General features: G+C 49.8%; 1 protein-coding gene across 1 annotated transcript in view; it reads left to right on the top strand.

Annotated features, from left to right (window-relative positions):
* Positions 1-13,398: 13,398 nt before the first annotated feature.
* The window catches only part of ATR (ATR checkpoint kinase), a 264,456-nt gene continuing 264,155 nt past the window's right edge, over positions 13,399-13,699 (top strand). Inside the window, exon 1 of the mRNA XM_075340780.1 lies at positions 13,399-13,528. Within this exon, the coding sequence (XP_075196895.1) occupies positions 13,467-13,528 (62 nt within the window). The 5' untranslated portion in view covers positions 13,399-13,466. The remainder of the gene's footprint in view (positions 13,529-13,699) is intronic.

Below are 13,699 nucleotides of genomic sequence, written 5' to 3'. Positions count from 1 at the left end.
TCTTTTATAAGGGTGACAATTTAAGACAGCTGTCTTTAATGAAGGTAACGAGTTAATTAGGAGCATCTAAGTTGTCTGTAGGAGCCAGAACTCTTAATGGTTGGTAGGGGATCAAATACTTATAAATTTATTTCCATTTTGCAGAGATTAATATAATTTATACAATGTGATTTTCTGGATTTTATTTTGGCTATTCTTTCAATGTTAAAATTAACCTACCCTTAAAATTATAGACTGTTCATGTCTTTGTCGGTGGGCAAACTTACAAAATCAGCCAGGGATCAAATACTTATTTCCCTCATTGTACATACTAGATCCAAATTATATTACAGCCTGACAATTAGCAAGGGATCAAATACTTATTTCCCCCATTGTAGGATACAAATCTCATGCCCACTGTCCTTTTTTTTTATTTTTATTTTATTTATTTTTTTATAGAGTAAACTAACTGTATTTGGAAATCCACAACATCAATTTCTCTTGTAGTAAATTTGGTTTTATTTCTGAATTTACCCCACAGACTGGAATGAGATGAAGATCTGCAGATAAAAACTGAATATGCGTTTGTGTTTTTGGAGTGGAAATGCAATAAAAACGTATGTAATCCGCATATACGGTAACTTTATCAATAAAGCTACTTTCGCACTTGCAATGAACGACATCCGTTGCATTGTGTTGTGTGACGCATGTAATGGATGCCTTGCAAATAGTGTGATATAAAGGCAACGGATTCCTGGGAAATAACGCGTTGCGTTAAGTTTTCTAGCCGTGAGAGAGAGAGACCTCATCATCATCGCACACACCCCGGCACTACAGTCCCCATCATCACCGCACACACAGCGGCACTACCGCATTCATCATCATCACACACATCCCGGCACTACCGCAGCCATCATCATCACCGCACATGCAGGCACTACCGCACTCATCAACACCGCACACGCAGGCACTACCGCACTCATCATCATACTTCAGCACATCAGACTCTCCACTACCATGGAAAGCTTAAAGAGGAACCTCAAGACCCACCTCTTCCAACAAGCCTACAACCTACCATAGCCCTCAGTCCAGTAGACCACTGCACAACCAGCTCTGTCCTCACCTATTGTACCATCACCCATTCCCTGTAGACTGTGAGCCCTCGCGGGCAGGGTCCTCTCTCCTCCTATACCAGTCTGTCTTGTACTGTTAATGATTGTTGTACGTATACCCTCTTTCACTTGTAAAGCGCCATGGAATAAATGGCGCTATAATAAATAATAATAACACCGCACACACAGGCACTACCGCACTCATCATCATCACACACATCCCAGCACTACCGCAGCCATCATCATCACCGCACACGCAGGCACTACCGCAGCCATCATCACCGCACACTCAGGCACAACCACACTCATCATCATCTCACACATCCCAGCAGTAACGCACCCATCATCACCGCACACACAGGCATTACCTCAGTGACGTCCCCGCTGACAGCGCGACTCCCTTCAGTTGCTGCATGGAGCTCACAGTGAGCGGCGGTGTTCTTCGGCCGCTCCTGCCAGCTTCATGTAGCAGAGATGAAAGCGTTGCGGGACCTTGTGTGGATTACGCCGGATTGGAGGGGTATTTGGGGATTTTAATAAAGTGGTGAAAGGGGGTGTTTTTTTTATCTTTTATTCCAAATAAAGTAGTTTTTTGGGTGTATTATTATTATTATTTATTTATTTATAAAGCACCATTGATTCCATGGTGCTGTACATGAGAAGGGGGTTACATACAGAATACATATATAAGTTACAATAGACAGACTAGTACAGTGGGAAGAGGGCTCTGCCCTTGCGGGCTTATATTCTATAGGATTTTGGGGAGGAGACAGTAGGTGGGGTGTTGGTTGGGCGGCAGCTCCGCACGGTGGTGGGGAGGCAGCTCCGCACGGTGGTGGGGCGACAGCTCCGCACGGTGGTGGGGCGGCAGCTCCGCACGGTGGTGGGGCGGCAGCTGTGGTGGTGGTGGTGAAGCAGTGAGGTCATTGAAGGTTATAGGCATTTCTGAACAGATGAGTTTTCAAGTTCTGTTTAAAGTTTGCAAGTGTAGTAGATAGTCTGACATGCGTTTTGGAGAGTAGTGAGAAATTAGTTCAGAGATATACAGAGGAGATAGATTATGGATGGCTTTGTAGGTCAGTGTTAGTAATTTGAATTGGATACGGTGGAAGATTGGGAGCCAATGGAGGGATTTGCAGAAAGGAGAAGCAGGGTGGTATTGAGGAGAGAGGTGGATCATTCGGGCAGCAGAATTAAGGATGGACTGGAGAGGGGCGAGCGTGTAAGCAGGGAGACCAGAGGAGGATGTTGCAGTAGTCGAGGCGGGAGATTATGAGGGCATGCACTAGCATTTTTGTAGATTGGGAATTGAGGAAGGGGCGGATTCTGGAAATATTTTTGAGTTGAAGACGGCAGGAGGTGGTCAGGGATTGGATGTGTGGTATGAAAGACAAGGCAGAGTCAAAGGTCACTCCGAGGCACCGAACTTTGTGTGCTGGGGAGAGCGTGATGTTATTTATTGTAATAGGTAGATCAGGTAGAGGGTGTAGGTGAGATGGAGGAAAGATGATCAGTTCAGTTTTGGTTACATTGAGCTTTGAGGCCCCGTCACACTAAGCAACATCGCTAGCAACATCGCTGCTAACGAACAACTTTTGTGACGTAGCAGCGATGTAGTTAGTGATGTCGCTGTGTGTGACATCCAGCAACAACCTGGCCCCTGCTGTGAGGTCGTTGGTTGTTGCTGAATGTCCTGGGCCATTTTTTAGTTGTTGCTGTCCCGCTGTGAAGCACAGATCGCTGTGTGTGACAGCGAGACAGCAACAACTAAATGTGCAGGCAGCAGGAGCCGGCTTCTGCGGAGGCTGGTAACCAATGTAAACATCGGGTAACCAAGAAGCCCTGTCCTTGGTTACCCGATATTTACCTTCGTTACCAGCCTCCTCCGCTCTCACTGTCAGTGCCGGCTCCTGCTCTGTGCACATGTAGCTGCAGCACACATCGGGTAATTAACCCGATGTGTGCTGTAACTAGGAGAGCAAGGAGCCAGCGCTAAGCATTGTGCGCTGCTCCCTGCTCTGTGCACATGTAGCTGCAGCACACATCGGGTAATTAACCCGATGTGTGCTGTAACTAGGAGAACAGGGAGCCAGCGCTAAGCGGTGTGCGCTGCTCCCTGCTCTTTGCACGTGTAGCTGCGTGCACTGGTAACCAAGGTAAATATCGGGTTGGTTACCCGATATTTACCTTAGTTACCAAGCGCAGCATCTTCCACGCGGCGCTGCTGGCTGGGGGCTGGGACACTGGTTGCTGGTGAGCTCACCAGCAACTCGTGTAGCCACGCTCCAGCGATCCCTGCCAGGTCAGGTTGCTGGTGGGATCGCTGGAGCGTCGCAGTGTGACATCTCACCAGCAACCTCCTAGCAACTTACCAGCGATCCCTATCAGGTTTGATCGTTGTTGGGATCGCTGGTAAGTTGTTTAGTGGGACTGGGCCTTTAGGAAGCGAGAGGAAAAGAAGGAAGATATAGCCGATAGACACTGTATGTGTTTATTTACTTTCACTTACAGGTTAATCATTGTGGGTGTCTCATAGACGCCTGCCATGATTAACCTAGGACTTAGTGGCAGCTATGGGTTGCTGCCATTAACGCCTTATTACCTCGATTGCCACTGCACCAGGGCAATTCGGGATGAGCCGGGTAGAGTCCCGGGACTGTCGCATCTAATGGATGTGGCAATTCCGGGCGGCTGCTGGTTGATATTGTTAGGCTGGGGGGCTCCCCATAACATGGGGCTCCCTATCCTGAGAATACCAGCCTTCAGCTGTGTGACTTTACCGTGGCTGGTATCAAAATTGGGGGGGACCGCACGCCGTTTTATAGACCCGCCCACCTGCGGCTGTGATTGGTTGCAGTGAGACAGCTGTCACTCAGCGTGGGGGCGGTTCTGCCTGCAACCAATCATAGGCGCTGGTGGGCGGAGAAAGCAGTGAATACTAGCTAGAATAATGAGCGGCCGGCATTTTCAAAAGAGGAAAAGCCGCCGGAGCTTTACGACAGCTGTGCAGCGTCGCGCCCGTGATCGGTGAGTATGAGAGAGAGGGGGAAAGGGGGAGAGAGACCAGGAGTGATTTTAAACTATTTCGATCGTTCATGCTCAGTAGAACGTGACGGAATCCGTCAGCGGATTCTGCTGCTTAGCGCGTAGCGGCGGAATCCGCCACCATAGACAATCATTAGACACCTTGGCGGATTCCAACGGAATGCGCCAAAAAATGCAATAACAAAAGCATATGAAAAAACACAAATAAACTAATATAGCTAATTAGTGCAGAAATGCCGCTGACAATCTACAATATCAAACAGCACAAAACATTCATTGTGGGATCTCAGTGGGAATGCGCGCATGTTGAGTACTTGCAGTAGATTTTGCTGCAGCAAAGATTATAATTACTTACCGGTAATTGGATTTTTAGAGCCATGACAGTACAGTACCTGAGAGAGTATATTAGCCCCCAGGAACAGGAAACCTATCTGAAAATAAAAGGGGTGGCACCTCTCCAAAGCCCTAGTGTGTTTTTTAGAACCTTAGCGGTAACTGCCTTATTAATAGACATATCCATCACCATACAGGAGAAATACCCATTGTGCCACACACATTTTTCACACAGTGGGTTCTTTTTTGTGATAAAATCCACCACCAAACCAGAGAGGGAACTAGTACGGTGCTCACATGGCTTTGGAAAATCCAATTAACTGTAAGTAATTATCATCTTTTCCCTTCAAAGGACAGCACCGTACATGACAGAGTAAAATAGAAGAACTTTAGGGAGGGACCACTGCAGAGAGCACCTATCTCCCAAAGGAGATCACCAAAAGTCCCAGATCCAAATGATAGTGTTTTAAAAAGATGGAGGATGATGACCACACCGCGGCCTTACAGATCTGCTCTCCTGAAACGTTAGCTCTTTCCGCCTAGGAAGTAGATATAGCCCTAATCACTTGAGGGGGGCCTGTCCTGAAGCAGAGTGTGACAAAGTAATGCCTTCCCTGACCCACCTAGCAATAGTGGACCTGGTGGCCACTTTCCCTTTATTCAGCCCGCCAAATAGGATGAAGATGGTGGATGCTTTTCGCTAGGGTTCTGTTATTTCTAAGTATTACAGGGTGCTTCTCCTGACATCCAGGGAACGGAACACGCGCTTTTCCTGGGATTTAGGTTTGTCACAGAAGGATGACAATATTATTTCCTGTCTTCTATGAAATTTGGCGTTAACCTTAGGTAAAAAGGCCAGGTCCAGTTTTAGAATTATCCTATCATCCAGAACCCTGGTGAAGGGAGGGTTAATAGAGATGGCTTGTAGCTCACAAATACACCTGGCTGATGTTAATACCATCAACAATACCACTTTTAGGGTGAGGGCCTTGGTGGCTGACGAGATGAGTTCATATGGAGCTCTTGTGAGGGAATTCAGTGCTAAATTAAAATTCCAAAATTCCAGGAAGCCCTGATGAATCTGCATGCCGAAGGATTGTCAGCAATTTTCTTATCGAAAAGTGTGTTTAGGGCTGCAACCTGTACTTTCAATGGGCTGGTAGAGAGGCCTCTTTCTAACCTTTCTGCAGAAATTCTAATACCTCAGCTAGCGGGACCTGCTGTTGATCAGATCATCTGCGCCCTGAGAACTCTAGGAATTTGTTCCATATTCTTGTGTATTTCGTAAAATTCACTTTTTTCTACTGTGTTCACGTAGAGATCAGGTCCAGTCAGAATCCTCTGGCTGTTAGGCGGTCCCACTCAAGTTCCATGCCGTCAAGTATAATCCCTGTACTCGAGGATGATTTATTGGCCTCTGAGAAAGTAGAATGTGTGTGACTGGCAGTATCCAGGGGTCTGATACTAAAGCCACATAAACCTTCTTGGCCAGAAGAAGGCAATCATCAGGACACTGGCCTTCTCACTCTGAATATTCCTCAACACTAGCAAAATCAGAGGAAAGGGTAGGAATGCATAATTGGAAGTCCTATCTCTGCAGGAGCACATTCACTCCCTCTGGCCCTCCTCTTGAGTCTAGGGAAAAGAACCTTTCTAGCTGACAATTCTCCTGGGTTACGAATAAGTCTATCTCTGGACTTCCCCAATTCAGGCAGATGTGCCTGAAAATCTCTCAGCTCAAGGACCATTCTACGTCTTAGCATATAGCCATTTAGGTAGTCAACCACTATGTTGTTTGAACCATTTAGGTGTCATGCCGTGAGTGACAGCAGGGTCCTCTCTGCCATTCTGAACATTTTCTCTGCCTCCTACATCAGTGATCTTGACTTGGTGCCTCCTTGCTGGTTTAGCTAGGCCTCGACCGTGTTGTTGTCTGAGAAAATTACCATGTTTCTACTGTGATCTTTTCTAAGACTCCTTGTTATTGCTTCTGTCACTGCAGCTAGTTCCTTCAAATTTGAGGAGCCGTCTCTCAAAGCTAGGTCCCGCTCTCCTTGAAGGTACTGGCCCAGCAGATGGGCTCGCAAACCCACTGGGCTGGCATCTGTGGTGATAACTACGGATTTTTGGTGACCTAGGGAACACCTTTCCTCAGATTCTGCTTGTCCAGCCACCAATCTAGTGACCTTAGGACTTCCACTGACAGTTGGAACGTGTGTTCCAAGTTCCGCTATGCTTCCTGAATGGATAAAACCTGCCCCTGAAGACCTCTTGTGTGGACTTAAGCCCACTGAACAGCAGGGATCGTAGACGTCAGAGAGCCATCTCTTGTCTCGCTGAGATTTTCATCCGTGTCTTAACTGATAGAATTTTCTGTTTTATCTGGAATATTTTTTCTGGCGGAAAAAAACAATATTGTTGTATGGAGTCCAGATTGATTCCTAAAAATATATGAACCCGAGCTGTTTTTTTTTTCTTGATTTTGCCTCGTTTATCAACCACACTAGTTCTGACAAGCCTAAGGTGACCTGGCTGACAACTGCTGAACATTCCCTCTCTGACTTTCCCACTATCAAAAAGTCATCCAAGTATGGGAATATTAAAATGTCCTTTTTCCTTATGTATGTGAATACTCTTTTGTAATTTTCTTATGTATTTTCCTTATGTATGTGAATACTCTTAGGGCTACTGAGATGCAGAATGGGAGACACTGATACCAAAGGTGAGTCAGTTTGCTTTTGATCTTTACAGCCAGCCTGAGATATCTTTGATAGTCTTCATGGATCGGAGCGTGATAATATGTGTCCGTCAGGTCTATTACGGCTATGTAGCAACAGGGGAACAGTAGTCTCACCGCTGGCTTCAGGGTCTCTATCTTGAATCTTTCTACTTCTAAGTAGGGATTCAAAGATCTTAGATTGAAGATTGTCTAGATGGAACCGTTGTTTTTTTTACTAGGAATAGGTTGCTGTAGTAACCGGTTCCTACTTCCAACTCTGGCACCCTGATGAATTCCTGTTTTTTTAACAATAGAACTTCCCGCTCTAAAACCCTCTGATCATTTGGAGCTACTCAGGAATTTATTACCTTTATTACCTGCTGTAGCGGGAGGGAAGAAAAGGGTTAATTTGAGACCGAGGGATACGATCCTTAATGTTGAGGAGAGCCATTGGATCAAATACTTAATTAACCTTGAGACCTAGGGGGTGTGGAACACGGGGGTCAGTGGGTGCTCTCGTCCGCTGGCCCGGCCGCCTTTAGAAAGGCAGCATGGCCCAGGGCTCATCCCAACTGAATGCCCGACCTCCTTAACCGTGGGCGGAACACTACTCAGACAACACAGGGTTTAGGGAATCACAATATTAAGACTTTATTGGATCCTCAAAATATTAACAGCACATAACACATAACCAGCAAAACACACAAATGTAACAGGCAACAGAGTCTCACCCTTCCGCTGGCTCATCAGGGATTTAGAATGTCCGTGCCTCAGAGCTTCCAGGGCTACTTATTCCAATCCAGCAGCACCCCGCTTTCGGCGGGCACCCAACAAGAATGGAATAACGCCAGATTTAGGAAGCTGGCTGAGGACTGCAAAGTCTGTAGTCAGATGACTGGATTGTCCCAAGCTAGATTCCTTCCTTAGGTAGTCCTTGGTATCACAGCCGAATCCTTGCATTCAATGCTGAAGTCCATATAGTGTTATAATCCAGGTTTGGTTATGGCTTGCCAATCGAATCCGCAGGTCTTAGATTGGTAGCATGTAGCAAGAGTCTCCCTGAGCAATGGACAGTCCTCCTTCTTATACCCCTGAGCTCTCCATTCAGACCATTGGGGTCTTCACGATTGGTTGTAAAGACTGGATTCTTAATTGGCTAGATTTCAAGCCATATTCAAATATCCAGAGACAAGGGTGAGACAAGTAAGTTGCATCACATCTAGCAATTCACTTAGTAATACAATGGGAAGTTCGCATAATTGATTTATCTGTGTCTTTGGCCTTCATTAGCCAAGTCAATTACATGAGTCAACAAGAGTCTTGTAAAAACAATGAGGGCTTATCCCCCCGTCTAAAAACAAACTATCTTCATGTCTGGCTGAATTTTAAGAAATTTACGGATCAGCCCATGGACTAGCTCATTGACCAACCCACTGACCAATGGACATATCCGGGCATGCCGACTGTAGAGCCGACCATGCCTCTTTTTCTAGTTTATATGTCTATGTTTTCAGCTGGAATAAAGCTCTTGGTGCCATTCTCTGATCAAGGAGAGACTTCACATCTGACTCTTTGGTGTTAATTCTTTTACGTATGCATTTGACCCACATCAATTAGGTCAGGAGCAGGCAACTTGTAAACATATCTAAGTGTTCACCTTAACACTTAAAAGGGTGGTTGACCCATATTTTTTATTGTCTAGTTCGATATTATATTGAGAAACAATGTTTCTCTCAAATACCTTGTGTTGGCAATAGTGCCTGTGAGAGGCGCTATTGCAGACTGTTGTTCCCGCTCCAGTGACAACACCGTCAAGTGCCGCACATGTCGCAGCCGGCTGCATTCTTCCAGACTCACTGAGCTGTGGATGGTGTTTCCCTGCTGTCACAGCCCATCTGCTCCCTCCTCCCTCACAGCAGACGCTGCAAGAGATGCGATGCTCTATGCTGTGAGGGAGGAGGGAGCAGATGGGCTGTGACAGCGGTGAAACACTGCCCACAGCTCAGTGAGTCTGGAAGAATGCAGCTGGCTGCAACATGTGCAGCACTTGACGGTGGCGTCACTGGAGCGGGAACAGCGGTCTGCAATAGCGCCTCTCACAGGCACTATTGCCAACACAAGGTATTTGAGAGAAACATTGTTTCTCAATATAATATCGAATTAGACAAAAAATATGGGTGAACCACCCCTTTAATACCCATCCAGAGGCCAGAAGAGCAGCCCACTGAGGAAAAAGTTGTTTTAGCCTTCCCGACACCTGACGTCACTGTCTCTTGGGTATTTCCTTATGTGAAAGTTTGTTAAATAAAAACCCCTTGGTCTGGGCCCTGTTTCTTCCCTAAATGCGCCCCCTGGTATTACTCTCCTTCTGGCCCTTCACCCCCTTCCCCCTGAGGCCCGAAATAAACCCCTAAACCTAGATCCAGAGGGGGAGGAAAACTTTTCTTTTTATCTGCTGCCTTCTCTAAAATGTCTAGAGCTGATCCAAAGAGATAGCCTGCCTGGCATGGTACTGAGCATCGCTTTATCTTGGATTGAAAATCCATGCTCCAGTTCTTTAGCCATAATGCCAGTCTACTGGAATTAGAAGGGGTACATTTGTGAGCAGCTAATCTCACACCATCACACTTGCAAATAGCCACCTGGTGATAGTCCTGAAAAGGTACAGTTTATTAAAGAGGTCTAATAACAACAATAACAACTCCAGTTTAGTAAACAATCATTGCATACCTGCAAATTAGCCATTTTACTGCAAATTAGCTCTTAACTTAACTCCTTAAGTACTTTAGTTTGTCACCTGGTGATGGTCCTGTACAGAAGTTGCAACCGTGTTATATAGCGCCTCATACGTCCTCTTTTTTATCTTAAGGCGACCTGCCTGTGCATTAGCCAGTGTTAATTTGTAGCAAGCCAGGTCCTTCTGCAATCCATCCAAGAGAAACCACGGGTCTCTGCAACACGATGCATGTCATCTAGATCTTCGACTTCAGTGAGGACGCAGATCCAGCAGAAGCAGGCACCGAAGTTAGCGGGCCCCTATACCCCCATGCCTGGTCGTGGCCTTGATCCCTGCGACCACAATCATTACATGTGTTTTCTTTCCCCCACATTTATTAAATTTCTTTTCAATTAAAGTGTATTTTGAGTTTATCTAAAGTATTCTATTCCTTCTTGAGTGCAAACAATGGAGTTTTCCAGAAGCCAGAGGAACAACAAAGTCATGATTTACTTGGGGTTTTAATATCTGGCATTTTGCACTACCATTGCAGTGGTGACTTGGAGATGCCGACTGCATCGCTCTTCAAAGAGCCAAGCAATTCTCAAAACAAAAGATGACAACGTAGTTCAAGAACCAATAGAATACTGTCATGACGCCTGCCCTCAAAAAGCTCCTGTGGCCAATTTTCCTATGGGGATTTTTCAGGGAACCCTTTCCTAAAAAATAATCTGCAATGTATCCACTACATGAATCGGAAACTTTGCACTCTGGGGATGACTGTGGGCGCTGCGCTCTGGGGATGACTGTGGGCGCTGCGCTCTGGGGATGACTGTGGGCGCTGCGCTCTGGGGATGACTGTGGGCGCTGCGCTCTGGGGATGACTGTGGGCGCGCCGCTCTGGGGATGACTGTGGGCGCGCCGCTCTGGGGATGACTGTGGGCGCTCCGCTCTGGGGATGACTGTGGGCGCTCCGCTCTGGGGATGACTGTGGGCGCTGCGCTCTGGGGATGACTGTGGGCGCTGCGCTCTGGGGATGACTGTGGGCGCTGCGCTCTGGGGATGACTGTGGGCGCTGCGCTCTGGGGATGACTGTGGGCGCTGCGCTCTGGGGATGACTGTGGGCGCTCCGCTCTGGGGATGACTGTGGGCGCTCCGCTCTGGGGATGACTGTGGGCGCTCCGCTCTGGGGATGACTGTGGGCGCTCCGCTCTGGGGATGACTGTGGGCGCTCCGCTCTGGGGATGACTGTGGGCGCTCCGCTCTGGGGATGACTGTGGGCGCTCCGCTCTGGGGATGACTGTGGGCGCTCCGCTCTGGGGATGACTGTGGGCGCTCCGCTCTGGGGATGACTGTGGGCGCTCCGCTCTGGGGATGACTGTGGGCGCTCCGCTCTGGGGATGACTGTGGGCGCTCCGCTCTGGGGATGACTGTGGGCGCTCCGCTCTGGGGATGACTGTGGGCGCTCCGCTCTGGGGATGACTGTGGGCGCTCCGCTCTGAGGATGACTGTGGGCGCTCCGCTCTGGGGATGACTGTGGGCGCTCCGCTCTGGGGATGACTGTGGGCGCTCCGCTCTGGGGATGACTGTGGGCGCTCCGCTCTGGGGATGACTGTGGGCGCTCCGCTCTGGGGATGACTGTGGGCGCTCCGCTCTGGGGATGACTGTGGGCGCTCCGCTCTGGGGATGACTGTGGGCGCTCCGCTCTGGGGATGACTGTGGGCGCTCCGCTCTGAGGATGACTGTGGGCGCTCCGCTCTGAGGATGACTGTGGGCGCTCCGCTCTGGGGATGACTGTGGGCGCTGCGCTCTGGGGATGACTGTGGGCGCTCCGCTCTGGGGATGACTGTGGGCGCTGCGCTCTGGGGATGACTGTGGGCGCTGCGCTCTGGGGATGACTGTGGGCGCTCCGCTCTGGGGATGACTGTGGGCGCTCCGCTCTGGGGATGACTGTGGGCGCTCCGCTCTGGGGATGACTGTGGGCGCTCCGCTCTGGGGATGACTGTGGGCGCTCCGCTCTGGGGATGACTGTGGGCGCTCCGCTCTGGGGATGACTGTGGGCGCTCCGCTCTGGGGATGACTGTGGGCGCTCCGCTCTGGGGGATGACTGTGGGCGCTCCGCTCTGGGGGATGACTGTGGGCGCTCCGCTCTGGGGGATGACTGTGGGCGCTCCGCTCTGGGGATGACTGTGGGCGCTCCGCTCTGGGGATGACTGTGGGCGCTCCGCTCTGGGGATGACTGTGGGCGCTCCGCTCTGGGGATGACTGTGGGCGCTCCGCTCTGGGGATGACTGTGGGCGCTCCGCTCTGGGGATGACTGTGGGCGCTCCGCTCTGGGGATGACTGTGGGCGCTCCGCTCTGGGGATGACTGTGGGCGCTCCGCTCTGGGGATGACTGTGGGCGCTCCGCTCTGGGGATGACTGTGGGCGCTCCGCTCTGGGGATGACTGTGGGCGCTCCGCTCTGGGGATGACTGTGGGCGCTCCGCTCTGGGGATGACTGTGGGCGCTCCGCTCTGGGGATGACTGTGGGCGCTCCGCTCTGGGGATGACTGTGGGCGCTCTACTGAGCGGACAATTGTGTGCGCTCCGCTCTGGGGATGACTGTGGGCGCTCTCCTGAGGGGATAATTGTGTGCGCTCCGCTCTGGGGATGACTGTGGGCGCTCCGCTCTGGGGATAACTGGGGGGCGATCCGCTCTGGGGATAACTGGGGGGGCGATCCGCTGTGGGGATAACTGGGGGGGCGATCCGCTGTGGGGATAACTGGGGGGGCGATCCGCTGTGGGGATAACTGGGGGGGCGATCCGCTGTGGGGATAACTGGGGGGGCGATCCGCTGTGGGGATAACTGGGGGGGCGATCCGCTGTGGGGATAACTGGGGGGGCGATCCGCTGTGTGGAGGTCAGCAGGAAATTCTCCACATTACACTTGAGCGTTGCAGGTGGATTATTTACACTTTTTGCTGCGAATTTGCCCCTTTCCAAAGAAAAAGGTGAAATCCACACTGACTCTGCACAAAGAATTGACCTGCTGCAGGTTTAATAAACGCAATGAAAACCCAATTCTCCCCGGATTCAGTGCAAAAAGCAAAACAAAATAGCAGCATATGGATGAGATCAAGTTGAAAAATGCTGACGGTTTACAAAGTGCTGCCTGTGCCCGGGGATTGTGTCCATAGCCCCTAAGGAGCCTGAAACATTGGTTCAAACACGATGTGAATAGAACTAAACAGAATCTGCTCCCAGGAAATCTGAGTACAATAAACATGGCCACCATTAGAGACTCAGCTTTCCTAAACCCCTGCAGGGTATGTCTGGGAGGCGATGTATCCGGCCTTCCCCGGGGTGAGACGTCTGCAGCTCCCGGGCACCACTACGCCCTGCTGCACAGACATGAGCCGCCTGCCAGAGCACCGACCACAGCGATGGGAAGAACTTCTCGCGAGATTTGAGAAGTTTAGTCCCCGCGCGGCCTCCGTACTGAGCGAGATCCCCGTCACTCAGGTTGTTTCGGATTGTTTACCCGGGAACTGAGGCAGCGGATGACAGCGGGTTGCTCATCATGGCAGCGGATCCCGGGCTGGAGATGGCTTCTATGATCCCGGCCCTACGAGAGCTGGCCAGGTAACGGGGCGGATAGAGGCCATTACGTGTGCATTCCCGGGGTGTGCGGGGAAAGCGCCAGCAGTTACCTAAGACATGGTGAATGTCTCCCACCAATCAGGTTGCTGCTTTCATATTTAACTCATTTCTGAAGATTGAGAGGTGCAAGCTGATTGGCTGCCATAGGTAACT

This window comes from Anomaloglossus baeobatrachus, chromosome 3 (genome assembly GCF_048569485.1).
Source record: "Anomaloglossus baeobatrachus isolate aAnoBae1 chromosome 3, aAnoBae1.hap1, whole genome shotgun sequence".
In the NCBI taxonomy this organism is placed as follows: domain Eukaryota; kingdom Metazoa; phylum Chordata; class Amphibia; order Anura; family Aromobatidae; genus Anomaloglossus; species Anomaloglossus baeobatrachus.
Note: the sequence above shows the minus strand (reverse complement) of the source record. Positions and strands in the feature narration are given on the sequence as shown.